We start from the raw sequence: 27,298 nt of genomic DNA, 5'->3' as shown, positions 1-27,298 counted from the left end.
GGGAGCCGCAACGGGTTGCACGAGCTGCTCCACCGCGTAGTCGACGGCAACGACCGATAACGCCCTCCAAAAAAATTTCTGAATAAGCCAAAACTTTCGTAGGCCTGTATATAGTATAATCCTAGCTTTGCGCAATTTTATTACGATTTGTGGTGGCTCTACAGCCTCATCTTGTTGACTATATTGAGTTGTTGGGGGTGCTCAACTGGCGATGGTGCTCATCTGGTGCACGGGCACTGTAGTTCTTAACTACCACTACCACGCGCTCTCTTTGCTATCGTACGACCACCAGAAGCACTCTCAGCTACTATTAATGCTGCTGCACCATACTCTAGTGTCCTGCTATGCTAGATCCGCTTTCGCTTTTAACCTTTGCGCTTTATAACCTTTGCTAATTACTCTTTAAGCTCTTATACGCAAGCTTTAATTAGAATATTCTTATATAGTATCTCTTCTACTCCTTTAATAAGCTTTAAGAAGCTTTCTTAAGCACTTATTAGTAATTATACAAAGGATTCTCTTACAAGCCTTAATTACAATCTAAATTTAAGCAGGTTACTTAGTGTTCTTAACTACTAGGGTGTTTCTAGGAGGGGTGCTAGTAATAGCGTATAAAGCTACACCTTAAGGCAATCTATAACCACTTACGCGTTTATAGGAACAAGTCCTAAAGCCTTAAAGGCCTTCTTATAGTTATCGTACGTAAACACGTTAAAAAACGCGTGTTTAAAGGCTAGAAGGAAGCCTTCTTTGTTAATATAATACACGCGTTAGCATACTAAGTCTTATACGCGTTAAGAGTACTTTAATTTTAATAGTAAGAAATATACTAACGTGGTTCATAAGCGAGTCGGCCACCCAAGCGAGTCGGCCACTTTGTACCGTCGCGTCAACTTTAACACGTTATCACAGTCTTTTATCACAGTTAATAAACTATTGCAATATACTAAATTAATTGTCAGAATCGCTACTATCACTTGTACTATCTATCTTAACTGCGCAGGTACGAGCGTTGTGTCCAGTCTGCTTGCAACGCCCGCACCGCCGCTCTCCTCGCACCCTCTTCGACGCACTCTCACCATCACCACGACTGCTACCCGCCTGTTCAGCTAATACTTCTTGTACTTCGCCTACAGTAAGAGTCTCTTCTGTCCGTACGTATCGCCGCTTGCGGTTCTTACGCTTATTTGCTGTGTCTAGAGCCTCTCGAAGAGCAGCTACTTCCTCCCTTATAAGCGTCATCTTATGTGCTATTTGCTAAGCCTCTTTACTTAGCTGCACAACCTTCTTGTCAAGAGAATTTGCAGAAGACCTAGGGCGGTTTCTTACTCTCTGTCGAATAAGAGTACTTTGAGCCTTAACCTCGCGCGCGTTGCGTGGTGTCTGCGCCTCCCAGGCGGCTGCCTGTCGCGGTGATTGTACTGGCGTCTGCACCACCACATCAAGCTTAGATAGCACAGCCTGTGGGTCGTGTGGGACTAGTCCAGCGCCTCTGAAGCTAGCTTGGATATTCTCCTTCGTGATAGACTGCTTAAAAGCAGCCTTAAAGGCTGGTAGGAAGGTTTCCTTGCTAATATAGTGGGTGCGGTTGCGTGCTAAGCCTGAAACAGCGTCGCCATACTTACGCTTTAACGGCGAGAAGCAGGCGACGTTAAGGGGCTGCAATAGGTGAGACGAGTGTGGAGGCATGCAGAGAAGAATAATATTCTTCTCCTTGCAAAGATCTTGAAAATCGATGGAGCAGTGGCTCTCATGGCCGTCAATAATAAGCAGTCGATACCCACCTATAGTATGCCTCTTTGTATGGGTATCAAAGTGCTCTAACTAGGCAAGACCAAGCTAATTATTCGTCTAGCCATTAGGACTGACTTTAAGAACCTAGTTAGCAGGCAAATTCTTAAACTAGACGTTAATAAGCACCTTGCCCACAAAGACAACGAAGGGTGGTATTCGGCGACCTGACGCGCCCACGCCTTAGATCACAGTAACCCACTCATGGTTGCTTGGCTATACCTGTTTCTTTTTCCTATATCCTTCTAAGCCTGTGATAACTAACTGTGATAAAATCTTGCCTATTATAAAGCCAGTTTCGTTAAAGTTGTAGATATCATCGTCCACAATACCCCACTTCTGCTTTGTCGCCTGGACTAAGTCAAACCAGCGCTGGATAGCCACTGGATCCTCGCAGGCGGCTCGCTAGTAATTATAGGGATGGCTCCAGCGCGTACGGAGCTCAGGAGTCCGCTTAACAAAGTTGTTAACCTAGTTCTTGCCAACAGGGTTGCCACTACGCTCCTCTAATAGTTTATTAGCTATTGCTTGAACCTTAGCCTTTATAGGGGCAAATCCTCGCGTAGACTCTTCAAGAATACGCCTAACAATAGCCTCCTCTTCTAGCTTATTTAGGCGCTTTGAATTCAGTTCGCAGTCGCGTTAAAAGCGCTTTCCAGCGCGTTGGTCTTAGAGAGTAGTTTGAGGCACGTTATAGATAGAAGCAGCACGTCTTTAGCTTTAAACACGTTGCGATTAGACGTTAAAAAGAGCAAGTTAAAGATTAGATTTAGAATAGATTAACAAATAATTGTGTAGTTGAGACATAACGCGTTATAGTGTTAACGTCGACGCGCTGGTACAAAGTGGCCGACTCGCTTGGGTGGCCGACTCGCTTATGAACCACGTTATATTAAGTAGCTAAAGGATATACAATAAGTAAGAGAGTATATAGAGCGTAAGAATCTTATATATAAGGCAGTATTCCTTAAAATCCTTATTAAGGTAGCTCTTGTGCCTATCTAAGATTAGCAGCCTATGTAACCCCTTCTAACGCGTCTTTGTATACGCGTTAAAGTGCTTTAACTACTTAAGACTAAGCTAATTGTTAGTCTAGCTATTCTCTAAGACTAAAGTTTTCTAATTATATTGTTACAAGTAACAAGAAGGATGCTCTCCTTGACAACGGATGGGAGGCAAGGAGCCTATGGACGTCCACGTCAGAAGGTAATGATCATCGCGGGGCTAGGGTCACGTGATGTGCCATCCCGCCAAGATGAGCCATCCGACGGATGGCAGGGCGCCTGGGGAGGACAGCCATCAAAGCCCTCAGCGACATCCTAGGGATGTAAGGGATGTTAGGGATGGCAGGACTAGAGGCAATGGGTATAAGAATGGGTTGGATTTCATTATTACACTCGTTGTGGTCAACTTTAGAATAGTTCGTCTCTTACACAGATTAATACTAGTTATTCTACCTTATAGAATTAATTGTTTATTCTTTTAGTTAAATCCTATAACTCTTTTCCACATAGCACTTCGCAAACAATCTCACGGACTACCGCTTTAGTCTACTCGCCCTAACCCGGACCAAGATCAGAGAAGTATAGCCGACCCCCGTGTAACATATATAAGATATCTTGCTCTTTGTACTATATAGAGATGTAGACGTGTCCTTTATAGATAATAAATAGTAGGATAGTATATTTAGTAGCATAGATGCCTTAGATAACTATTACCTACTTTTAGTCCCTTAGCTAGATAAGATTTAGTCTCGTATAACGTTCTAAACTAGTAATAACCTTTATTAAGCTAATAACGCCTATCTAGAAGCTAGTCTTATTAAAGTTGTAGATGTTATCTAGATAGACTCTAAACTAGTTAATTGTATCTTATACAAGCTTAAACCACAAGCTAATAACCTCTAGGTCTTCCTAAAGGGCTCTCTAATAGTCCTTTGCCTAATTAAAAGCTATCTTAAGCTCCTCTATACAAGCAATAAAGCGCTAAGCCTAGTTTTTACTAATAGGTACCCCACCACAAGCAGCTAGCAATTAATTAGCAATATCTACTACCTTATATAGCTAGGGCGCAAATCCTCGCGCGTTAAGGTCAAGAATGTATTATACAATAGTCTATTCCTCTGCTATAGTGAGCTTCTAGACTCTAGGTCGTGTATTAAGTTAATTAGTAATTCTACAAAGCTAATTAGAGAGCCGCTAATGTTGTACGCCATAGGCTGCTACAGCACGTTGTAAAGTCTTTAATTAGCTAGCAGTAAAGGCCTAAAGCGCAAGGTTAATTCTACCTTCTTTGTATAATAAGATAGCGTTACGTTGTAGAGACATAATGTATTCTTTGTCGTGTTCGCAGTGCCAAGAAAAAGTGGCCGGCTCACTAGTTTGGCCGCCTCACTGGTGTAGTACGTTACAATAAATTAGTAAAAAGTGTAATAAAGTCCTAAAATAAAAGAAGCCGCGCTTAGCTTTATAGCTAGATTAAAGTAGTAAATAGAATGATAGATATAAGAACTAAGTGCTAAAGAGTAATCTTGAGCTTTGTTTCGTATAATAATACTGTGGTACGATACGTGGTTCAGGTCAAGTAGACCAATAGGCTACCCACAAACAAGTAGCTAAATAGCAACAACTAGTACTGGATTGAGTGAAAAAGCTGTATACCTACTTAAAAAGGGATCCTAATATAAACTGACAGGCTAGTCATGTGCCACTACAACATCATGGATGAGGTTTGCAAGTGTGAAAGAATATCAAGACATGGCTATTGCTGGTCTGAGATACTTGGTAGGTAGAGCCTCGTTTAATTTTAAATTGAACCAGAAATTCACATATATTAACAACTAATTAGTCTCTAGCAATTTAGATTACTTCTTTCCTCCATTCGCTGACTGCTACAGATCCATTCGACGAAATCGCCCAACAACCACACAAGCCACCGCTTTTCACTAGCCGCACTAGAACCGATGCCTCTAGCAACTCTAGACCAACATGTCTCTTCATTTACTAGATGATAATTAGCATTTATTTAGAGCAAGTATTGTGTATTTGGTACTTACTCGAAGAGGGCAACCAGCGACCGCAGCCCCCATATCTCCGACGACGCTAGAAAGGCAGACACCATAACCAGTCCAAAGTTTGCCATTGTTCTCACCGCCTTCCTGAGGCCGACCGCGCTCAAGCGCAACCATTGCGATGTGGAATGCGAGGAGACACTTTGCTCCACTTGTAAGGGCTTGACCTGCACCAGCTGCAACACAAGTGTAGCAGTTGCCAGGGTGAGGAGCATCGGCACACGAGACAAGCATTGACCGTTTCTTCTGATCAATCTGTTGTTCGACTTTCTGCTCTTCTCTCTGAGCAGCAGCATCCAGCTCACGACTGCGGCGCTCGAGCGCAGAATCGCGGCGCAGAACAGTGGCAGGGGCATTGATGCTTGCTTTCAGTGCCACTTCGTCGAGATTGCCAGTGCAATGAATGCCGGGAAACATGGAGACGAGGCTAGCCTCAATCTCCTTGCAGGAATCGGATGCGATCTTTCCTTCGGCGTGTCCACCGATTGAGCACTCAATGCCGGGAAGAAGTTTCTGCAATTTCGGCCAAGTGGTATCCCAAAGTGCATTGATATCTGCGCTAGCAATGTTTCCGGCAATGCCATTTGCGTTGACAGAAGGGATGTCGCTGGCTTGAGCACCAAGGGCAACGCCCAAGGCAAGAGCGAGGAATTTGGCAGAAACCATTTTGTTAAAGAGAGATGAGTATTCGGTATTGAACAAGATTATCTGGAGGTAGTAATGTATGGAATGAGTGGAATGAGCTTGATGGGGAATGCTAAGTGCATGCAGAGTGAAGTTTATATATGTTTCTACTGATGCCGAAGAAATAAATCTCTCAGCTGAACAGATGAAGCAATCAAAAGTTTCGGTCCTTTCATTGACCAGGAAGAGAGATTTTTACGCCAATAGTCGTGTTGTACTTGCGAGAATGTATAGGAGTAGGTCCTACTTTGCCACTTGTAGCTACAACATGGAAGGTCTCACGAGAAATTCATCTTCATTGAGCAGGTCCTATCCCAATTCAGAATGAGGAAGATGCTTGCTATGGACCTGAGTAATGATAAATTATTTAGTGAAGAAGAATACAACTAACTAGGCGACTTAGTGCTGATAGGGTTAACTAGGTCTCACTGATGGCTCTACTCACTAGCATAACGCGATCACAAGACGACATCTGCACAGACATTATACCGAATTCGAATCTATACTAACACCCCATACCAATTAAACAGTTCGTATCCAATGCCCCAAGAAACCACCATCGCATAGTGGCATTCACACGGACGAGAGACAGGTGAAGCCTGAATGAGTGAGATAGCTCCAGAGACCTATTCGCTAATTATATAATCTTCGAGATTTGAAAGGTATATAAGAAGCGCTGAAATTCCTTCAAGTAGCAGCATCACTACAGACTTCAATTTCAATCTTCTACACTCTCTCTATCCACAATCCTTCAAGTCAATTTGCTTCAAAATGCAGTTCTCTATCTCCACCCTCGCTCTTGCTATGGCTTGCATCTTCAAGTGAGCCCAACTCCCAAAAGGAATCCGCAGAATTTTTCTGACATCTGTTCTAGTGTTGGGCAAGCAGCTTCTATCCCAGTTGGGGCTGAAATCGAGGCCCGCGGACTTGATAAACGCGACCAGTACACGCACTGCGCGTGCCAGTTCTCCTCTGGATCTGGCATTGATGGTTACACTACCACACGTGTCGTTGGCTTCAATGATTACAGATGGAAATTGGGTTTGTCTATGCAAAATATTAAACAGCATGAAGTCGAAACTTACAAAAAGCAGATATCGTGGAGACTCAGCGCGGCGATTGGGGCGCTCACTTTACTGGGTATTATGTAAGCAACTCTGTCAGTTCAGATCGTTAGCTTGTGACTTACTTGTATTATAGGCTTACGCAAGGTCTGGCTTTGTCGATGGAAAAGCTTTCTACAATGAGTGTTTGCAGAATGGTGGTGGCGACTCGACCTGCTTTGGTAGGCAGTAGAGTTAGGGTAGCACTTGTCCACATTTTGAGCTTGTTTCTATGTAGCCCCAACTTCTAAACACTCCTTTGAATATATTTTATTTGTTTTTTCCTTAGACAAGGTTCTCCTTTCTCTCCTTCTCTGTATGAAAACCCTTGGTAAAATCCGCTAATCTTGGCTAAGCCCTCGAGAGTTTTATGGAAATCCCCTCAACTACTCCCCTGCTTAGGGGGCTTACTATACTTATCGCTTATTCGCTACTCTTTCACACCCCCTTAACGTGTTCCACTAGTTATTCGGCTACCCTACTAAACTTGACGCGACACTCTGCGTAATTGCTTTAAAACAACGCAATGATATTATATAGAAATAAGAGATACTGTTCTTTATTTAGCTCTGCATAACATCGCAGTACACCCTTAAACGTGGCACTTTGTGCACGTTGGCGGCGCGCGCTGGTGTCACTCACTAGTCTGGTTCTGATCACCCCCATGACTACCCCTTCTGCCTCTGCAGCTATCTGCTGAGCCTATTGTGCCTAGAGCACCTCACTAGAAGCAACGTATTGACGCTGCTGCTCCTGCTTCTATCGTTAGCGCTGATTTTCCGCACGTAGCTCCTTATTCTCCTGTATAAGTATTGTTGCTAATTGCATTGCAATCTAACAGCCTTTAATAACTTGGCGGAGGAGCTAGCTTGTTGGGCTCTGTGATCCCTGTGGGAACTGTTCTTGAAGAAGCTTTGTCTGCTGCTTAAGCTGTGCTACTGTATGCGCTTCAGGGTTATTGTCTGTAGAGCCTGTATAGAGCGTTATTGTCGCGTTATGGTGGTGGTCAGAGTGTTGCGTTAGGTTTGGTGGGGTGGCCCACTTACTGATCTACGTAAGACGTTACTTACTGCGTGATTTTCAGGGTCTATTCGGTAGAGTTACTACGTGATTTTCAGGGTCTGTTCGGTAGAGCTCCGTTATACATTCCGTTCGCCGGATTAGGACTAGATTTGCTAATCGGAGATGGGAACGGCGTTGTATTCGGTAGAATGGAGGTTTTGAAAGCACGAACAGAGGCTCCGTTTTGTTAGCGCTGCGCTAACAAAATAACCCCTACTTAGTGCCTACTTACCCTATACTTATTTTGACTACTTTAAGCGAAACCAAAACGGAACTCTGTTCAAGAGTAGCACCCTCAAAGGTGCTACTCTGTTCGAAAAACTCCGTTCGCTAACATAACCACGTTAAAATCAGTGCTATCACGTACTTGTAGCTCACGTAGTGAATCACGTAGTAGCTTACGTAGTTGATCACTAGGACAGCGTTTTACTAAACAGCTCTCTGTTCTCCATTCTCTGTTTTATCTCAATCTAGTAAGCCTATCTACCACGCTAACAGAAACCGCTAAACCCAAAAGAGCGTCAGAAACGGAGACGGAGAACCGAGAACCGAACAGGCCCTCAACTTGCTGACAAGAGTCCGGGGCTTACACAACCACAGGGCTTCAAAGCTATAAGCTTGGCGTGGTGAAGATTACGCCGTAGACGGTCCTATACTAGCCATATGCAGAAGCTGCTCGCGGGAGATGTACTAACAAGGGTGGCGATCACGCATAGATATAGTATAGGTGCTACGCCGCACCAAGGGCTACGATTGGCTCTGCCGTACGGCCGAAGGTTTCCTTAGTATATACAACCTCATCTTTTAGTTTAGGGGTGCAATAGAGCGAGAAGGAGGCTATCTGCAGCGGTGTTACTGTTTTTCTTGTGAAAAGGTGTCTTTTGCGTATTAGCGCGGACCTGAAAACAATAGCGTAATTTTTGTAAGGAGAGATGCGTAATATTTATAAGGAGAGATGTCTACACCTATAGAACAAGGTAGAAAACATGACTAATCTATGAAAAGGGTACAAAAATAACGCGTGAATTGACATATCGTGTCCCGAGGATGAAGTACCCCTCTTTTCTTGCGGCACGGGGGATTTGCGTGACGCAGGGAGGGACATTACCTCGTAGTGAATTTCTTTTTTTTTCTTTTCTTCGAAGCAGAAATGTCGGAAGAGATGCGACGATAAGCTGGAGTTGGGTTGTCGTGTATCGGAGAGTTGGAGGATACGTGTAGTTGATATCGTTGTGTGTGGGCTGGCTGGAGATACAGGGAAAGGGGGAGGGGGGGGGGGGGTTGGAGGAAACTAGGTTCAGGGTTGTTGCGAGAGGGTGTTTGATTAGTAAATAGTGGTTAGTAATAAGATTTAGATTCATTCTTGATTTGACAAGTGTGATGGGAAGATTGGAGTTGGTGGGTGGTTAGAGTTAGACCACGAGGAGGTAATTACAGCCAAATATGAACTTGTTGCCAACTCAACGCGTATGCCTAAAGGAATGCTATCTTTACCGAATTTACCAAATAATAGAACCTATTGTGCTATGTAGTGACTATAATTTCATCTTTTTACGCGAAGAGAACTTGGGTATCACTTCTAATAATGCATCGACAAAGTTGAATAGATGCTAGCGGCTGTATTAAACACGTCCAATATACCAAGGAGCAGATATTTGCATCTATGTGAAATAGGAAGAAGCTTTGCACTTATCGTTTAAAGTATGAGTATGATTCAGTATGGATCTCTTGATTAGTACCTAGAAGAGATCTTACCGCAAATCAAAGTGTACCCCCAAACTTGGAGTAGTTAGAAGCAAGCGAAACACGACATCACTGTTGAAGGACCTCAATGTTATGTATCTCAAACATCATTTGCCATTCAATAACTGCTACTATGACATTAAAACGTGAAATTCATCAAAATCATACACGGTAAAAGCAAATACCAAGAAATACCTCCAATGCTCTGCACGCTAAATCAAAAACTCATGTAAAGATGCATCCCCCCGCAGGCCTCTTCTGCCTTGCTACAACGCCTTTCCACAACAACAACAACAATAACATTGCACAAAATATGAGCTTGTGCCCGGACTTTTCGCGAGCTGCTCCAGTGGGAGAGAATTGTGCCGGGGACCTTCAGGCATAAGCCATCGGTGGCGTTCGGCATTGTCGAGAGAGATGTCGATTGATGTCGACATCTGATATTGATAATGAATGTGCCGGGGACCTTCAGGTGTAAACCATCGGTGGCTTTCGGCATTGTCAAGCACTGCCGTCTACGGCAGTGCGGGCGCCTTCTTGATCTCGGCTGTTGACTCGGCGTTAAAGGCGAGTCCTGGCTGGATCATGAAAACTTCAAGGTGCTTGTACTCGATAGAGTACAGCGAATTTGGGCTGAGGTTGACATAACAGCGTCTCTTGAACGCATCGGAACCTGCCGCCATCTTGGCCTCGCGGACCTCGGTGACGTCTGCCTGCTCTTGCTTGTTCTCGCAGAGCATGAACAGGTTCCATTGCCAGCGCGGCTTCTTGTCTTGAAGCCGCACGCCGCCAAAACTTGTCAACAGCCGGATCTTGACGCACTCTTCTCCGGCCTCGTTCCTGTACTTTCCGGTTACAACAACCGGATGGTCTTCTGGCGCAGACTTGTTCGAGTGATGCCAGAAGATGGAGTGGGAAAGAGGTCGTCCTAGGTAAAGGACTTGGCCCTCCTTGAGTTTGGCAAAGTCTGGGACTTGTGCCGAAGTGCGGGCGGATCTGGGAGAAGAACCAGTCCGCCAGTTGCTTTTGGTAGCCCAGGGGTTCTGGGCAGTCGGTGATGATGATGATGATGGTGATGATGATGAGGAGGAGGAGGAGGAGAATGATGATGACGAAGTGGATCGGCTTCGCCAAGAAATTGGTGATGATTGTGGCGGGGTTGTAGGAGGTGAGGGAGTGGAGGCAGGAGGCAATGGGATCGTCCTCCTAGTCAGGCTTAAACGGGGTGCCCCCGTTGCGTGAAACTGGCCCATACGGCCAGAGGAGGAATCCATTTTTGTGGTGGGAAGGCATGTAAAGAAGAGTACCAATGGGTATGAGTGATGATGGATTCGTGGAGAGGAAAGAGAAAGAGAGAGACTCACAGGCAGTCTCTATATATGATGTGGTTTGATTCAAGAGGCCTTGGATATTACCAGGCAGTATTCACAATCGGGAGGCATTCGACTCGTAACCACGGTTCGAAAGTACTTGTTAAACAGCGACTAGTGTTTTGCCGCAACCTGTACTCCTTCGTCCAACGAGAGCAAACCCATACTGGGCAACCTGGCAGAGATTTGAGTCAGCAACAAGCCTAGGAACCAAGGGTGTGTACTGTACCGTTTTATGGTTGCCAGCTTGGAGAAAAAGAGTAATGATTCGTCGAAAGATGGGAGCGCCCCACCGATTCAGATGAGTAGCTTGTTCGTGAGAGGCTGAAAAAACCATGGAGGCGTTCCACGGGGCTTGGAGACATGTTACAGGAGATCATAATCACAAGTGAGGTAGTAATGTTGGGAAAGGAGTGTGAACTGGACAGACAAAGGAACATGGAACTGATTGAAGATCTGCCTTGTGTGAGTGCGATGTGGGGCCTAATCAGATATGCAAAGGATGTGTGTGGTCACAAGAGGAAAAGAGATGGTTATATATGTCCGAGGTAGGCAATAGAGTGCGTAATGCCTTCACCATGCTACTTCCTCTTTGTCCAGGAGGGAGTCTCTGATGCGCTGATTTGAGATAAGGCAAGAACAAACCAAAGTAAGACCCGGACGCCAATGGCCAACCGTTGCTGTGCTACGTAAAAATGGCATGGAGTCACGGAAATGAAGTCAGTGCGAATGGTGAGTAATAGAAGGCGTAAAGTGCACTGCATCGGATATTGTTGGGCCATGAATTCAGCAATCTTAGGATAGCAGAGGGTTGAATGGGGGTGCGTGGCTGTGGTTGTAAAGCCTATAGCAACGGCGACTCTTCGTTGCATTTTCGAATTCACCAAATGAGAGGGCGATTGGTTTCAGTTGGAACGTTCCAGACGACAGCGCTCCGATAACTATTCGCTGCCCCGGGCAACTGTTCATGACACATTGATTCCTGCTGAGCGTGTGAGAGCCAATGGGAATTCGCACAATGCCAAGTGTAAACAACCTCTCACATATGGCAACTGCACAGTGCTAGAAGATACGGCGAGTGCGCCTAGCACTAGTCATCTCAGCTATCACGTGAAAGCCTTGCAGAACTCGTAGGAAGGTTATGCTCAGAGGCCGTACCAAATGTTAACCGGCCAATCTCATGGCCAATGTATCGCAACATCTTAATAATAAACTTGCATGTGGGACTGGGAGTATATCAAACCACCCTCCTGAACCCCTGCTTCCGACTTTGCTCAAGTCCCAAGCTCACAAGCACCCGCTCCAACCACCCAAATACGTGTCGATTCAGACATTGCAGATGTCATCGATGTGAGTGCTGAAGAGAACCCCAGGCAGCGAGTGCCTGACCAGCAGTGCAGTCGCCTCCTTGACCGCGGTTGCCCTACAACGAGTGTTGTTGCTCAGCACCGCCAACTAAAACATTTCTGGACTCATGAGCAATACAAGTAACGTAAATCATAACTCGGTTTCAAACAGAAAAGCCCTAAGACTGGAAATACAGCTGCGTAAAAGGCTTCATTGGCAGAGTCATCGGGTCCTGCCACTACTATGTCAGGTAAGCAGACAACAGCAACTTGACTGAGCTTATAGCTAACTGGTCGATGATCTTCACAAGATCAACCACCCCATATCCCAGACCTGGTGAGACTCTTCCCTATGAGCGAATCGCTTTTTCAAGAAAGAAAAAGAACGAGATGAAAAGTCTCGAACTGTGCTGGATGCTCCTATAGTAACGCAACCCACGCTGCTGCTTCCCGATGAACAAGGGCCGAGAATTTTCTGAAGCGAGATCGATGCTTCCTTTCCTAACAGATTATCACGATGCATGCATTCCATATGTTCCTCATGTTCATATACAATTTTCTTACGGTTTTCAACAGACCCACTCCACACGCGGAACCCCCACCAAACCCTCCCACCATCTCCATCAGCAAAAACAACGGCCCAACACTCACCCTGGGCCCAAAAATGATGCAAAAAAGATGTTGACAAGAGTGGGATTCGAACCCACGCAGATTTCTCTACTAGCACCTGAAGCTAGCGCCTTAGACCGCTCGGCCATCTTGCCTGGTTGTACCTGGTACTTGTATGACTAATCGGAAAAAACAATCATCATATTTGCCTGGGTACTTGCACGATGCGCGGGAAGAATTGGCAGTGTAGAAAGAAAAGTTGATTGTGGTGGGAAAAACTCTCTTGTGGCTGTTGGGGAAGAGTGGGGCTAGGAGGGGCGGGTTGGAAATTTTCGAAAATGGAATGACTCCCAGACGTATGTAATACATACGTACGGATACGAGTGTAGACATGCGTATTAACGTAGAATAGGACAGGAAAATTAGTTCTACCTCAATCATTGTACAAATAATAAGGCTAGAATGGTTTACCCACTTTGTCATACCACTGGTGAAGACTTATCTATTGACACTGCAAGTCAGCACTGCCGTTTGCAACGTGATAGCTTTTGCTTCCCGCTGCGTCTAGGCAGCAGTAATGTCACCGCGCCTAGGTACTCACCATTAAGTCGCGTCCAGGCAGATGTGTTTTTCGCATGCGGGTAGCCACAATGTCATTGAATTTAAGCAACCATGGTTCAACTGCGCTCCAAACTACGTTTCATTTGCATTTTGATTGGTTACCTGTTGGGGAGTGGTTTCCACAATAAGTCGTGGTAACCGCGGTTGCTATCATTGTAAACCCACAAAACTGTTTGCTGCCTGGCTATATCTAAGGTGAGACCTCCACCGTTCCCACAACTCTCTTGTGAGGACTTCAACTGTAGTATATACATCCACACACACATATATATACACCACTCTCTACCTATACCTATTACCTACCGATTCCACCTCTTTCTAAAGCTCAACTATATATCCACAATGTCCCAGCAATCTGGAAGCCGCAGGCCATACGACCCCGAGCGCGAGCACAGGCGAAGGAAGCGATATCGCTCCCGCTCTGACGAAGAGATACAGCAAGAGATGGATGTGCGAGCCATGCCTTACCGCGTTGGATGGCCGAAACTTCCCCCATTGCCTTTGCACACTGTCATTCAAGGCGCATTTGAGTCGGTTGAGGATGCCGCTTCCAAGCTCCAAGAAGCAAACATCATCCTGGAGGCTCAAGGTATTCACAATGTGTCCGTGCTTTTCACTTACAGGATTCCTCGCGATGAAGCCGAAACGGATGACTTGTCACAGTACCTCACCCTTACATGCAATTTCGACACGACAGCAAACGCGCACAAGCTTTTGAACGCTGTTATAAGGCTTCGGTCAATGTTGGAACAGTTTGAGTCCACAGCGGGCGCTCACGTCGAGTGCATCGATTATCGACCTATCCGCACGTTCACTATTCAGCACAGTGAACTAGACATTCGCAAGAAGTGGGAAGAGGCGACACCGATTCTTCTTCAAATATTGGAACATCATGAGTGGCTCTCCATGGAAATGATACGTCGCGGGTTGGAAGACACCCCTGACAAATGCCCTCCAACCATCGTCATCGCGACACCGACTGCGCGCGACCCGAAGTGGCATGGCAAGGTCCTCCTGGATATAGTGACTGCCGTCGATAAAATTGCCCCCAATTTCGTCGTCGAGATCCTGTGTGGCGTATCACTCTTGGGTGACACCAGGCACCAGCCCTCAAACACGATCGATAGCACATCATACGAAAAGGTCTTGCGCATGGGCTCATCTATTGGGATTCATGGTGAGGATGTCAGATGCAGCACGCTAGGCGGCGCTGTGATCCTCGAGGGCGGAGTCAAATGCGGTATTACCAATTGGTACTGTGTTCGGGATGATCGACTCGACAAAAGTATGGCTTCATCCAACCTTATCAACGTTCAAGCTGACTCCAATACAGTTTTTTCGAAAACAAATGACGGAACCCTGAAGCCTGGCAACAAAACTCTGCTGAACGCCCCTCAGCGCATAGTGTCTCCAGGCACGTGTGATCATGTTGGCTACCTAGTCTCTCTCCAGCGGAACATCCAGGGTTATAAGCAAGCATTTTCTCAAGGAGTTGGTTATGCTCATGATTTGCAAAGGGAGGCTGAAAAGGAATACATGACCACGTATAATACGAATCGCGGCGTTGGTCATGTCTACGCAGGCTCAGGTCGTGGAGTCGTCAAAGCCAACAAAGATGCGACAGACAAGTCCAAAGAAAAGACTAAGCACCTAGAGCGCGAGTATCTGTTCCCTCTTGACTGGGCTTTGATACGCATGGACAACGTTCAGCAGCGTGATATTATCAATCGACTTCCTGAGGCCCCGCCGCCGAGACAAGCCCTGGTGGGTAGAGCTCGCCCTTGTCCAAAATGGTCAGTTTTCGACGTCAACAGAGAGACTGTTCGTGTCGCCAAGTATGGAAGGACCTCGGGATGGACACTGGGAACTATCAATGCTTGCATGTCTTTGATCAACACAAACAACGATCAGGACATCGCTTCAATCTATGGATTCACCAACCAGACGCCAGGATATTGCTTTGTTGTAACAAGCTCGGTATACGACCGGCCGTTTATGGAAAGTGGAGATTCGGGAAGCATACTCCTGCGTGATGGATCTGGAACACAGCTAGGACTGCTTTTTGGAGTTACTGTTACTGGAGAGGGCATGTTCATCCCCCTCGATCTTGTGTACCAGGACATCCGAAAGGTTACGGGAAAACAAGTCGTGGAGCCTGCCTATACTGGTAAGTGGGCATCTATTCAGCCGAGAAAATGTAAAACTAACGTTCTGTAGCGCCAGAAACTGTGGGTTGGGCTAAGTATCAAATGCGGCCGCAAGCAGAGAATTAGTTCAGTTCGCATCTGATGCTGCTCATCGCCTTCGGTCTTCCAGCAGGTTCATGCAGCGAGATTACCGAGTGGAGGGCTCGACCGGGTAGTGGAGTGTGGAGGTTCCATTCCCCAATGTCATAGCAATTGCTATAAGACGCGCCCATTTGCTTGATCTCGTTTGTTATCGAGAGAAGCAATATAAAAACAATGAGGCAAGATAAGATACGAGCCGTGCAAAGATGACGCCCGGGATGTCGGACCGCGAAGACTGAGGCAACCCCTGAAATGTCTCTCGTCTTGCTTCGAATCAATGACGACGCGATTTCTGCCGTCAATATCAATGCCGTCGGATCAAAGGAGGAAATGGATGCTTGGATCAGAGGCTAGATAGAGATGCAATGGTTATCGCCACGGGGACATCAGACCCGGTTCGCATATCGCGTTTCTGGTCTGCGCGCACCCCTCCGTGTTCGTGCGTCCACGCCAACTGGCTGGTGAACAGTCGTTTTTTTTTCTTCTCCTCCAAAGTATACTCTGCACACACATTGCGGAATGTGGGGAAAGAAAAGAAAAGAAAAGGAAAAAAAGTCTCCGATCGCTTCCCATAGTCTACCATGTGAATCGTAAATCGAGGTTAAGAACACCCCTCCCCCTCGCAATCATGATGACTATCCGGGCCACGTGTAACGGAAAAGAAAACCTGCAGGATGGGATCGACCATGGACTATGGCATCCCTTGGAAAATAAGAAAAAAAAAAGCTCCCACCCTCCCGTTTTCTCTACTTGGGCTCGCTCTGCGATAAACTACGTAGCTAGCACTACTTACATGTACATGCAGTAGATGTAAGTAGCAGGGCGGGTGTTTCCAAAGTAAGCCACACAGTTGGGCTATATATATATATATATATATATGTGTGTGTGTGTGTGTGTGTATGCGTGCGTGGATAATGGATGTAGGTAGCGAGGGTGTTGCAGGAGGAAGAGTACTATAAGTAAGTAAAAGCAGGGTTATACCTTGGTTGTTTGCTTTGCTTGGAGTCGTTATCAGCATCCCTACCCTTACTTGGCTTGGCTATCTACACACCTACACACACGTCCACCAGCCATCCATGACGCACTCACATGTCCACATGTTCACACGTGGCCACCACCCCCTCAAGTCGGTAAGGCATTCATGCATCTGATAGCGGCATCGGCATCGGCGCCGGCACCTTTTGTCTGGGCACGTGGAGAAGAGAGGCATTTTGGTGCTGCAGACGCTGCAGGGCCGAATGGCGCAAAACGCCGAGCAGCATGTCATCTATTGGTCATGGTGCCGATTGCCGATTGCCGATGATGATGATGATGATTATGATGATGTATGTGTATGTGAGATATGTGGTGGTGCGGCGCAGCGCTGGAGTAGGGTAGGGTAGGTAAATGGGAGTTTGGAAATCAGGGAGGGGAGGGAAGGGTGGTTCTATACAAACGACGTGGAATACCTAGACCTACGTATGTGTTTGTACGTGCGATATAGCAGGAAAATAGGCATAGTAATCAAAGTTGGCGAATCATCAAGTACGCCTGTGTGCACTGGTTCTGGATGTAAGTGGCTAAGTTTAGGTGATACAATACTTGTGCTTGGTAGGTCCCATGGTAGTTGCGGAGAAGGACTTCGGAGTCGGAGTCGGAGTCGTCCCGCGGGCTCGACGCGACACCTGCCATGCGTATATAGATATATCCAGCTCTCTCCACCCTACATATTCTCTCCGCGATCACGGCTCGCCATGTCACCTGCTACACATGTAACAGTAGCACAAAGTATATATCAGTAGTAATTCTGCTCCGAGCGGCGGGGAGACACCACAAAGATGCAAGTGCAAGAGAGAAAAAAAAACGTTTATTTCCACATACTTGGCGCTAGGCCCCCAGATCACAGAGATTGTAAGTATATTGAGCAAGTAAGTCAGTCGAGATAGGCAAGCCCATGCGAGAGAGTCATGCGAAAAAAAAACGGCGGATTTCCAGGGGGTATGATGAAGTGACGACAGGGTGATGGGAAAAGCATTTCCGAGGTTACCCCCCCCGTCCCCTTCTGCCTTTGATTTACTAGTTGTTTAGCCTTGGATGAGTTAGTTTCAGTTTTACTTTACTTGGAAGGGGGGGGGGGAGCAAGCAACTGTACGCCGTTGTAAACATACTGCGCCTTGTCACACGAAACAAAAGGATTCCCCTATGTTGGCACGCTGTCTAAAGGGCCCTTTTTCGGGGAGGGCGAGGGCGCTTGGGATGCCAGATTGTCGATCTCCGCTGGTGTAATGTGTAATGTGGGTCTTTTTGGTACTTTGTGGGCGCCGCTAGACCTCCCTTTTCTAGATGCACATACATAATGCTGCACACACACAAACACAATCTCTCTCGCCAAGTAGAGTAAGCATGCCCAGCCAGTTCAGGTCAAGTAAGCCAGTCATTACGAGTGTGCAGCCCAGATGCTCGCGTTCTCTTCAACTCTCCGATCACTTCCAACGTTGGTGTATTACATGTGAGTATACGCGTTAGGGGAACCTTCTTACCACATCATCATCATAATCATCATCTCACGTCACCGTATCGTGCGTATAGACAGGGCCTACACCATCATTTCCCATGGACTTGACTCGGGAAATAGGTGATGACGCAGGTTTGCTACTCGTGTTATGCCTTGGCGCACATGGCAGTCTCACATGTGCATGTGCACCGGTGAGGGATAGTCGGAACAACACAGTCGATGCCTAGCTGTGTAACTGTAGTATGAAAAGGCTTTTCATTTTTTTTCTTTCTTTCTTCATTTTTCTTCTTGGTTTGGTTTGGTCTTGTTTATTGGGTGGATGCAGATTAAGCCAAGCCACACATGCATATATGTATGCAAGCAGGCCGTGACGGGAAAGCATAGCGTCGCGTGCTTCCATCCACGTGCAAGTAAGACATGGAAATAAGAAAATAAGAATAGAATAAAATAACAAGGAGACGCAGGTTGCACGTCCTCTGCCATCTGACTGCTGTTGCTGCCGATGCGCCCACCCGTATTAGGTATGCCCCCTTCTCTTCGCCCACGAACAACGAACGAGAAACAAAAAACGAGGGGAAATCATGTCAGAGTGGAGAAGAGAGTACGAGAGAGAAAAGAGAGAAAGAAAAGGAAATAGGCGTTATTACCATGGCGCTCTTCTCCGAGACGGCCCAGACGCTCGGATTCGGCGTTGCCCATATTTTTTCCCTTTTTCGACTCGACTGAACACGAAAAGGAAGAAAAGGCGTGATGCAGTCCTTGCTTTTTTTTCTTCATCTAATTCAATAACAACGTTGTGTTATAGCCGCGTGATTTGCTCGTTAAGGGCTTAGGGGAGAAAAAAAAATAAGAAAAGGAAAACAAAGACGACGACACACAGACAACTAACCCCTTATCTCCACACTAGGTTTGGGCCTTTGGGTGTACATTACATATGTACGATGACGTTGTACAGGGACATGACCAGCTGGCACAGACCAAGTAGGTCCCTACGGGGTGGTACGACGCATTTTTGTGTAGATGTCTCGTGTTAGCGGACAAGGGAGGAAAAAAAAACATGGCCATGATTTGCAAATGCCAACGGCGGCGGGGGTGTGAGACGGCGCATTGTTCAGTAAACAGGTTTTTGTCTCTCTTTCTTACTCTCACTCTCTCTCTCTCTCTCTCTTTCATGAAGCTTTGCAATGCATATGTCCATACATACGTTACATCGCTAAAGCGAGTTTTGCGTGACTGGACTCAAGAGGGGCCGGCGCATTGAGCCGAGAGCATGCAGTGCATACAGCAGTGACAGGTTCGTATATGTGTCTTACCGAATGCAACCGTTTAAGCTATGTGCGCCTCGGAGAAACCTAGGGAAGTGCGGCCTTGTGTTTGAAAAATCCCCTTTTGTGCTTACGAGATGCCGTCTTGGTCTAGAGGATTGCGTATGGTAGACAGCTCTGCTTACTTGCGGACAAGCTGTTGTCCTGGAGGTCCGGCAGCGCTGACATGAGGGCTACAGGGCTGCAGGACTACAGGGCCCCCCTTCCAGGCGCGCGCAATCGTGGCATAAGTTGGGGGTTGCACAGCGCGTCGATGGTCTGGACCGCGACGAGCGACGTAGGTACGAGTCGACATGATTGAGTGTCGGCGTGTGCGAGATTGTGTGCCGGCGTGTGCGAGACTGTGTGGAAGGGCGGGTCGGGTGCCACAACAGGCAGGAGAAACGTGTTCAGGCCGGACAATTATCAGAGTCGTTGTCCAGATTGCAGCGTGGAGGACGGCCGTGTCAAGGCTCTCTCTCTCTCTCTGTTTCTCTCTGACTCGGACTGTGCTAGGCGCGCTGTGCTGTCTCGAACCAATTACCCGGCGGTGAAGCATGGTCGTGTACAGGCAGCATGGGGGGGTATGGCAGAGTCAGGCGTGCGAGGGGAGCGCGCCCGTCTCATGGCTGTCTCACAGACGGACGACGTGTTGTGTTGTGCGGTTACTGACGGCGCTCGCTCCTGCACCGGCTTGGATACAACAAGTCTTGGGCTCCTTCGCTCGCCTATTGCCAACACATGGCCACATGCACATCCACTTACTCACTCTCTCACACACACCGCCAACCCCACCAGCCAAACTCGATTCTGAGGCGGTTCCACGTCGTCGCAGGGCTCGCATACGAATAAAGACAAAGGGAGCTATCGCAGAAGCCCACTTGGCGGCATGGGTTCGGTATACCTGTGGCTAGTGAGGAGTGACATGGAGGGGGGGAAAAAGCAACCAAGGGAAATTTGTCCGCATGCCTGAATCAGGGAATGGTTGGCGGGCGCGCGCAAATCCATCTGAAGCCACGGAGCTATTCCCGGGACCAAAATCTAGACTTGTGAGCGGCGTAGCGCATCATCCGAGGGGCGGGACCACGGTAAGAATTGTTCTCGAAGACGCTTCTTCGGTGAGCAGCGCACGACCTTTGCTCGGGACATTGCGCAAACCATGAGCCTGGCGGAGCATGTAAGAGGAAAGGAAGGCAAGACAAGGGAAAGGAGAGGAAAGAAGAAGAAGAAGAAGAAGAAGAAGAAGAAGAAGAAGAAGAAGAAAAAAGGACAAGGCGTCGTCGTGGGGCTGTCGGTAACAGGCGGGCGACGAGGAGGAAGACAAGTGGAGCGAGAAGGAGCGAAATGGAGAGGCTCTTGCAACGGCAGGTGTGATGGTGGCGGTATGTAGTTTGCTGTTGAGAGACGCCATGGTGTGCATGGCTGAAGCATGTTATGCGTGATGGTTGGATAGTTTGGAGCCACGAGGTTCGAGAATGTCCCGGTAAGCGTCGTGGCAGTGGTACCATACAGAGTGGCTGACGGCAAGTGCCATTGTCGGAACGACTAGGAAAGACTAGGCGGGGCCGGGCGAGGGTCTTTTTTGGCGCCGTGTCTATGGGGCTGAGTGGGTGATGTCGCATCGAGACAATACAGGTACATGGAGTGAGTCGTAGATGATAGCAGCAGGCTGAGATGCAGAGTGGTTAAGGAAACCTGTCACGATCGAGCAATGCATCCGCGATAGCCCCCCGCGCGCGCGTGCGCCCCCGCCCCCCTAGCAGCAGCTTGCACTTGTGTGGTGCCGCCGTTGGACGTCTCACCGACATTTGTGCGCCGGGCGGATTGCGTTGCTGGCCCCACCCCAAGGGAAAAAAAAGGGCAGCCGTATCGAGGAAGACGCAAAAGATCAATAATCACGGCTATAATGTACATTGTGGGTGGAGATGGAGAAGGTGGAAGCGGAGGGCGAGCAAGTGCGCTCAATCTCGGCAAGATGCTTGAGCACCCGTGTTGAAACAAGCTGCAAATGAAAAGTGTGTCAGAAAGAGAACGTCCAAAGGCGCAGGCTGACGGCGGTCGTGTTGGGGGAGAGGGGGGGAGGGAGAGAGAGGGAGAGAGAGGGAGAGAGAGGGAGGTGGAAAGCCATGTCGAGGGGTTGGGGGGGAGGGGAGGTCATGCAGGCAAGGCGTGCAGTAGCGCTGAGGGGTTGGGCGTGATGATGAGGGGCGCTGAGTGGTGAGTGGTATAGGCAGGCAGGCAGGCAGGCGCGAGTGGGACGCTGCTGCATCGTTCACGCCAGCGGCCGCTAGGCAAAAGGATCGGTTGCCACGTGTGGTGACCCCCTGGCCGTCACGGCAGGCAACGAAGGCAAGGGGAAAAATGGCGACGTCGAGCGCGCAGGCCCACGGGCAACTGGCAGTGCATCCCAGGCGTATAGGCTATGGTGCTATGGTGCTATGGTGCTATGGTGCTATGGTGCTATGGTGCTATGGTGCTATGGTGCTATGGTGCTGTGGTCAGCGTGGCGGGCGGCCGGCCTTACTCGCCTCGGCTGACACGACGCGCGCCCAATAGAAGGTCATCAAGGCGTCGAGCTCGGCAGATCTGCACCCTATCTACACGCTCGGTCGATCGATGCCTGAATGCAATGTGCCCGCCGAACTCAGCCTGTCATGCTCGTCGTCATGGCCAAGGGCATGGCCATGGCCGTGTTTCCTAGCCCTGCAGCCATGTGCCGCCATTCCACGTGTGCAAAGAACCCACTCTTGGGTTTCAGCGCCTCTGCCTGTCCTCCTCTTCCGCTTCCGACGCCTTTTCGCGCCGGCTATCGGGAATAGCCCAAGCCCAAGCCCAAGCCGCCCGTCCCTCACTCGTCGCTCGCTCTCGTCCACCCCCGCACCACCACCACCACCACCAGCTGTACCACTGCCACACCACCACCATGACCACGGCGCGTCTCTCGCCCTTGCTTTTCCCCGCCGCCACGCCTTTGCACCCTCGCCCGCCCTAGCCGCCCCAAAAATCCAATCCTGGTTTATTTTTGCAAGATTCCCATGGCCGCTCCATAGGGCTAAGATCGCCGGGGCCTATGACGACGAGTCAGCTTCTGCCTCGTCAAGATAATTCCTTTTCGGCGGGCACGGCCTCGGGGCACGCATGCTCGGCGCGCGCCGGCTCCAGTGGTTGTACATGTGGGCGTGGGCGAGAAACGGCGGTGCAGATGCGAAACCCGGCGTGTCTTGTGTCTTGTACAGTGTCTAGGTGTAGGCGTGCGTAGTCGGTCTAGGCGTGTGTCGGCGTGCGGCGTAGCCATATCGGCACCAGCAGCGTCTCGCACGCAGCAGGGGGCAGCAGGGGGCGGCAGAGAGCAGGGATGCCTCGTGGAAGCCCATGTGCACTGTAAGCAGGGCCATGTGTCTCGTATGCGACTAGGAGCCTCCAGCGCCGCTTCGGCGCCTTGCTGCTGCTGCTGCTGCTGCTCCCACTAGCACCAAGCGCCTCCACCACGCAACCCGGCGGTGTGAGCGCCTGTCTGGAGCGGCAGAAGACTCGCGCGCCTGGCTCGCAGTTGGCTGGCTGGCCGGCTGCCTGGCTGCGTGCTGCCCTCTGCTGCTGCTGCCGCTGCTGCTGCTGCTGCTGCTATTGCCGCTATTGCCTGCTCCCGCCCTCTGCTGCACTGCTGCTCCTGGCCTGCCTGCCCGCCTGCCCGCCCGCCCGCCTGCCTGCACCGCCTGGCCTGGCCTGCACCGCACCCGCACCAGCCCAGCTCTGCACTGCTCCGCCCACGGGCCCCCCCAGACGCCCAAGGCCAATCCCAGCTAGGGTACCCACCCACTGCCCTCGCACCAGAGGCCCGCGACCATTCTCTCCGCGACCATCTTTCTACTCGGCATGCCCTTCCACACGACTTCCTTCTTTCCCTTGCCCGTGTCTGGTTCTGTCTCTGCTGCTGCTGCTGCTGCTACTGTTGCTACTACTGCTGCTGTGCCTGACACCCCGACCCTCCCCGCCACCCACCCGCCCCACCACAACCACCACCATAACCACCACCACAGCAACCACTCCTCCCCCACCCGCCAAAACCACGCCCTTGTCGCCGCCGCCGCCGCCCTGCCCGACCACAACCACAGCCCTCTCGCCGCCGCCGCCGCCCAGGCCTCGCCCTCGCCTTCGCCCTCGCCCCCGCCCCAGCCCGCCAGCGACAGGCACGACACGCCCGACCGCTCTGCTGCTCCCTCGTCGGCCTCGTCGGCCTCGTTGTCGTTGTCGTCGTTGTCGTCGTCGTCCCGGTCGCGCTCGGCCCACCAACACCACACCCGCCGCTACACTCTCGCCCGCTTTCCTCTGCTGCGAAAAGGCAGCCGCGAACTGAGCAGGACTCCCTCCGCCGCCTCCGCCTCGTCCTCGTCCTCGGCCCTGCCCTTCCACTCCACCGGCGCTCCACGGCCCTCGCACGCGCGAGCCCGCTCCAGCCTCGACGCCTCGTCCCTCTGCCTCTACGACGCCGACCAAGACGTCCAGCCCCCGCCTCGCTTGCCACCCGCCCCAAGACGACGGCGATCCGACAAGATGCACCAGACAAGCTCGCGCTTACTCCGCATGACGGACGATGAGCGCCCTTTTACCAGGGTGAGTAGTCTGCCGTCATTCCTCTCTCTCTTGTCTCCCCTCCCTTCCCCTCCCCTCCTTCAACAATTGCATCTCGTCCACGCCCACGCGCTACCCTCGCCTGCACCATGCTCAAAAGCAACGCTCAGCTCCTGCAACAAGGCCGAGAGCTTCTTTCAATTGGCCAAAACCACGCACCTACACACCCTCTCTCTCTCTCTCGGCTGGGGCTGCTTCTTTTCGTGTGACAGAAGCGAGCCATGTGCTGTGGTTTGGCTACTGGCATGCATGGACCTGTGCCTCTTCTCAGCCCTCCCCAAAACCCGAGAAACCGACTAACAGCACCATTTCAGGACTTCAAGGACCTCTTCTCCACACTCATGGTCTCGCTTCCCCTCACAGCCCACCGAGTGCGCTTCAGGATGATCGACCACACCTTCACATCCGACGAGGCAATCACCAACCTAGGCTCGCTCAAGTTCTCCCAGTCCAACCGCATGCCAGACCCCAAGGACTCATCACGTGTCGTCACCACGACCACAACCACGACCTTTTCCATGGCCAAGGAAATGGCCCGCTCCGTCTGCCAACGCTTCCTCGAGGCCAAGTTTATCGAGTCGGTCGAAGGCAAGACCGACTTCATGAACAAGAGCTCCGTCTGGCAACTCACACCAAAGGGCATCCATATCCTCGAGCGCTTCTGCACACGCAATGGCATTGCTTCGGCCCACGTCCGCGCCGTCATTGAATCCAACCGTAACCCCCGCCAGCTCGTCGTCCTCGAGCGCAACACGGAAACCGACAAGCTCCACCACGACGAGCAGACGGTCGAAATCATCTTCCGCCGATTTGTCGGCACAACCGCAAACGAGACACAATCCGACTCGGACTCAATACACGAGTTCTCCAAGTGCGACATTGGCGTCAAGCTTGTCAAGCACCGCCCAAACTCGCAGCGCCAGTACGAGTACACGTTCAACGGCCGCAACGCCGCCCAGTGGCTGATGGACTGCTCCACCATGGTTGACCCCCGCGAGGCCATTGAGGTCGGCTCGCTGTTCCTGCAGCTAAAGCTCGTCGCTCCCGTCGATCCCCGCAACTCGGACCAGCAATTCCAGCCCTCCAAGCAGGTCCACTACTACATCACCAACCACGGCGAGCGCATAGCAGGATGGCTTCTCGAGGAAGTCCCGTCAACCGCAGAGGTCACCATCAAGTCAAGAGACGGCGTCACGCGCGACTCCAACAGCAACCGCACCAACGTCATCATCCGCAACCCCTCGTGGCGTCTGCTCTACCGCGAGTTCCTCAAGGAGACCATGTGCGAGGAGAACCTGTCCTTCTTCCTTGAGGTCCAGCAATTCAACAAGCAGTACAAGGATGCCATCAACGACAAGGGTGAGAATAAGGTCGAGGTGATTCGTGAGACGCTCGCTGCTGCCTATGGTAAGTTTTGAAGCACCTTGTGTAGCGACCATCATCTAACCACGCACAGGCCTGTACAACGCATTTTTGGCGCCCGGCTCGCCAAACGAGCTGAACATTGATCACAGCCTCCGCACCCAACTAGCCACACGCATGACACGTGCCGTTGGCGATGATGCCGCCATGCTGCAGAGTCTCAACGAAGTCGCCTCTCTCTTCGACAAGGCACAACAATCCATCTTTAAGCTCATGTCAAGTGTACGTCTCCTTGGCCACACGCATTGCCAACAACTAACCCCCCCTCGCTTAGGACTCGGTGCCCAAGTTCATCAAACATCCCAAATATGCTCCTCAGCTACGTGGTCTAGATGCCGCCGCTGCCGCCTCAGCCTTCGCCACCTCACCTATTGCGCTCAGGTCATAGGATGAAGACGTCGCTGTTTTCTCACGAGAATCCGACCGATTGAATCCTTTTTTTTTCTTCCAAAGATGAACCGAAGATTTGCATAATCGCTAAAAAAAAAGAAGCCCCCCAGTCTTTGGGCACGCGGCTTCCCTTTGGGGCACCCCTCCATCGTATGCTTCCTTCGACACCGTCTTGTTGTTTATCCAACTACTTCTCCTATTCCATGCATCCAGTCACAGACTGTGGCGTTCCGTGGGCTCCATGCCAAAAAAACAAAACGTTAGCATAGGGTGGCTGTTTGTAAGATTGCTTCTTTGTTCCTTCTTTTCCTTTTCCTTTACCTTTTTTCTTTTCATCTCTTTCCTATTCTTTTCGTATCTTACTTTTCTTTGGGGTTGGTTTACAGCGGGGTTGCCCTGTGCGATACACACTACGTAACGTTTCGGACCACAGCTGAGAAGGTCTGTTTGTTGTGGATGGACACTCGATTGCTGATCAAACGGCCGGGGTCATTCAAGTCCACTAGGCAGCCCTCTCCCCCACTTCAGTTGTCATCTTCTTTGTCTGCTTACGAGCGAGTTCACCCGACGGCGATCAGCGCAGTTGCATGGTACGACTAGTATGTCTCCCCCCCCCCCCACATTGGTTGGATACGCTACCCTTGGCGTCTGGTGGATAAGAAACTTAAATCCTGCTTCGAGTTGCGATAGGTAAAGGCATGGAGGTTGTGAGAAGCAGGGTCCGGCAAGAACAAAGGATGGTTTTGAAACAGTATTACTGTACCCTTAATCGGGGGTTTTCTATGATACCCTCTGGCACTTTATAGAAGAACTTATGATGATATTTCTCCCAGTAGTCGTCTTGTTGTACCTTTGTTGCGTGAAAGCCTCGCGCCTAGTAGTGCTAACTTTGCAGCCACAGCTTCCAAACGGTCCTGCTTGGTGGGCCTTTTCGGCACGTGGGCATGCCGCCTACGCTTGCTTGCTTGCACCCTACAAGGCAGAATTACCCTCGCCTTTCGGCATTGCCGTTTGTCTCGCCAGCATAGTTGTACGTACGTACCACACCTGGCCTAACGCTGCATCATCCACACACACACACACAGAGAGAGAGAGTCACGACCGCAAATGCCCAACCATGTAACCTCATTTTTTTCGTTTTCGCTTCCGCGATGACCGGAACCTACGCACGACTCAAGCACACATAGACATGATTGCACCTGATTCGACTTCTCCATCTACACGTACGTAGTATATACAACCTATTACCTCTTTTTTTCTTCCCCTCTCCCACATGCTCCGCTCACCTTCTCTCCGTCTCTCCGTCCCTCCCTCTTCCTTCTAGCCTATACAGTAAATTGCCTTTCTTTCGCTTTTCTCCCCGGGTGGGGGG

The 27,298-nt window shown here is 49.8% G+C and overlaps 6 protein-coding genes and 1 non-coding gene across 7 annotated transcripts; 4 read left to right on the top strand and 3 right to left on the bottom strand.

Annotated features, from left to right (window-relative positions):
- Positions 1-4,842: 4,842 nt before the first annotated feature.
- SETTUDRAFT_18973 (uncharacterized protein) lies at positions 4,843-5,527 on the bottom strand (the record flags this gene model as incomplete). Its single annotated transcript, XM_008021956.1, has 2 exons — positions 4,843-4,892; positions 4,942-5,527. The coding sequence occupies 2 exons, from the start codon at positions 5,525-5,527 to the stop codon at positions 4,843-4,845; spliced, it is 636 nt and encodes a 211-aa protein (XP_008020147.1).
- A 789-nt stretch (positions 5,528-6,316) lies between these two features.
- Positions 6,317-6,841, top strand: SETTUDRAFT_18972 (uncharacterized protein; the record flags this gene model as incomplete). Its single annotated transcript, XM_008021955.1, has 4 exons — positions 6,317-6,366; positions 6,420-6,586; positions 6,640-6,692; positions 6,746-6,841. 4 exons carry the CDS (start codon positions 6,317-6,319, stop codon positions 6,839-6,841), a joined length of 366 nt encoding a protein of 121 aa, XP_008020146.1.
- Positions 6,842-9,968: 3,127 nt separating this feature from the next.
- SETTUDRAFT_30791 (uncharacterized protein) lies at positions 9,969-10,727 on the bottom strand (the record flags this gene model as incomplete). The annotated part of the gene is made up of 1 exon (XM_008022071.1): positions 9,969-10,727. One exon carries the CDS (start codon positions 10,725-10,727, stop codon positions 9,969-9,971), a length of 759 nt encoding a protein of 252 aa, XP_008020262.1.
- Positions 10,728-12,851: 2,124 nt separating this feature from the next.
- SETTUDRAFT_t6 lies at positions 12,852-12,933 on the bottom strand. Its single transcript has one exon. It is a non-coding gene; the product is annotated as a tRNA-Leu (tRNA).
- An 808-nt stretch (positions 12,934-13,741) lies between these two features.
- On the top strand, positions 13,742-15,876 carry SETTUDRAFT_178554 (uncharacterized protein; the record flags this gene model as incomplete). The annotated part of the gene is made up of 3 exons (XM_008022976.1): positions 13,742-14,684; positions 14,733-15,566; positions 15,617-15,876. 3 exons carry the CDS (start codon positions 13,742-13,744, stop codon positions 15,670-15,672), a joined length of 1,833 nt encoding a protein of 610 aa, XP_008021167.1. The 3' UTR covers positions 15,673-15,876.
- Positions 15,877-20,450: 4,574 nt separating this feature from the next.
- SETTUDRAFT_30789 (uncharacterized protein) lies at positions 20,451-21,044 on the top strand (the record flags this gene model as incomplete). The annotated part of the gene is made up of 4 exons (XM_008022070.1): positions 20,451-20,573; positions 20,612-20,867; positions 20,939-20,968; positions 20,998-21,044. 4 exons carry the CDS (start codon positions 20,451-20,453, stop codon positions 21,042-21,044), a joined length of 456 nt encoding a protein of 151 aa, XP_008020261.1.
- A 2,314-nt stretch (positions 21,045-23,358) lies between these two features.
- On the top strand, positions 23,359-25,924 carry SETTUDRAFT_85280 (uncharacterized protein; the record flags this gene model as incomplete). Its single annotated transcript, XM_008022198.1, has 4 exons — positions 23,359-24,096; positions 24,429-25,521; positions 25,571-25,758; positions 25,811-25,924. The coding sequence occupies 4 exons, from the start codon at positions 23,359-23,361 to the stop codon at positions 25,922-25,924; spliced, it is 2,133 nt and encodes a 710-aa protein (XP_008020389.1).
- Positions 25,925-27,298: the final 1,374 nt, after the last annotated feature.

This window comes from Exserohilum turcica (assembly GCF_000359705.1).
Source record: "Exserohilum turcica Et28A unplaced genomic scaffold SETTUscaffold_1, whole genome shotgun sequence".
Lineage (NCBI taxonomy): Eukaryota > Fungi > Ascomycota > Dothideomycetes > Pleosporales > Pleosporaceae > Exserohilum > Exserohilum turcicum.
Note: the sequence above shows the minus strand (reverse complement) of the source record. Positions and strands in the feature narration are given on the sequence as shown.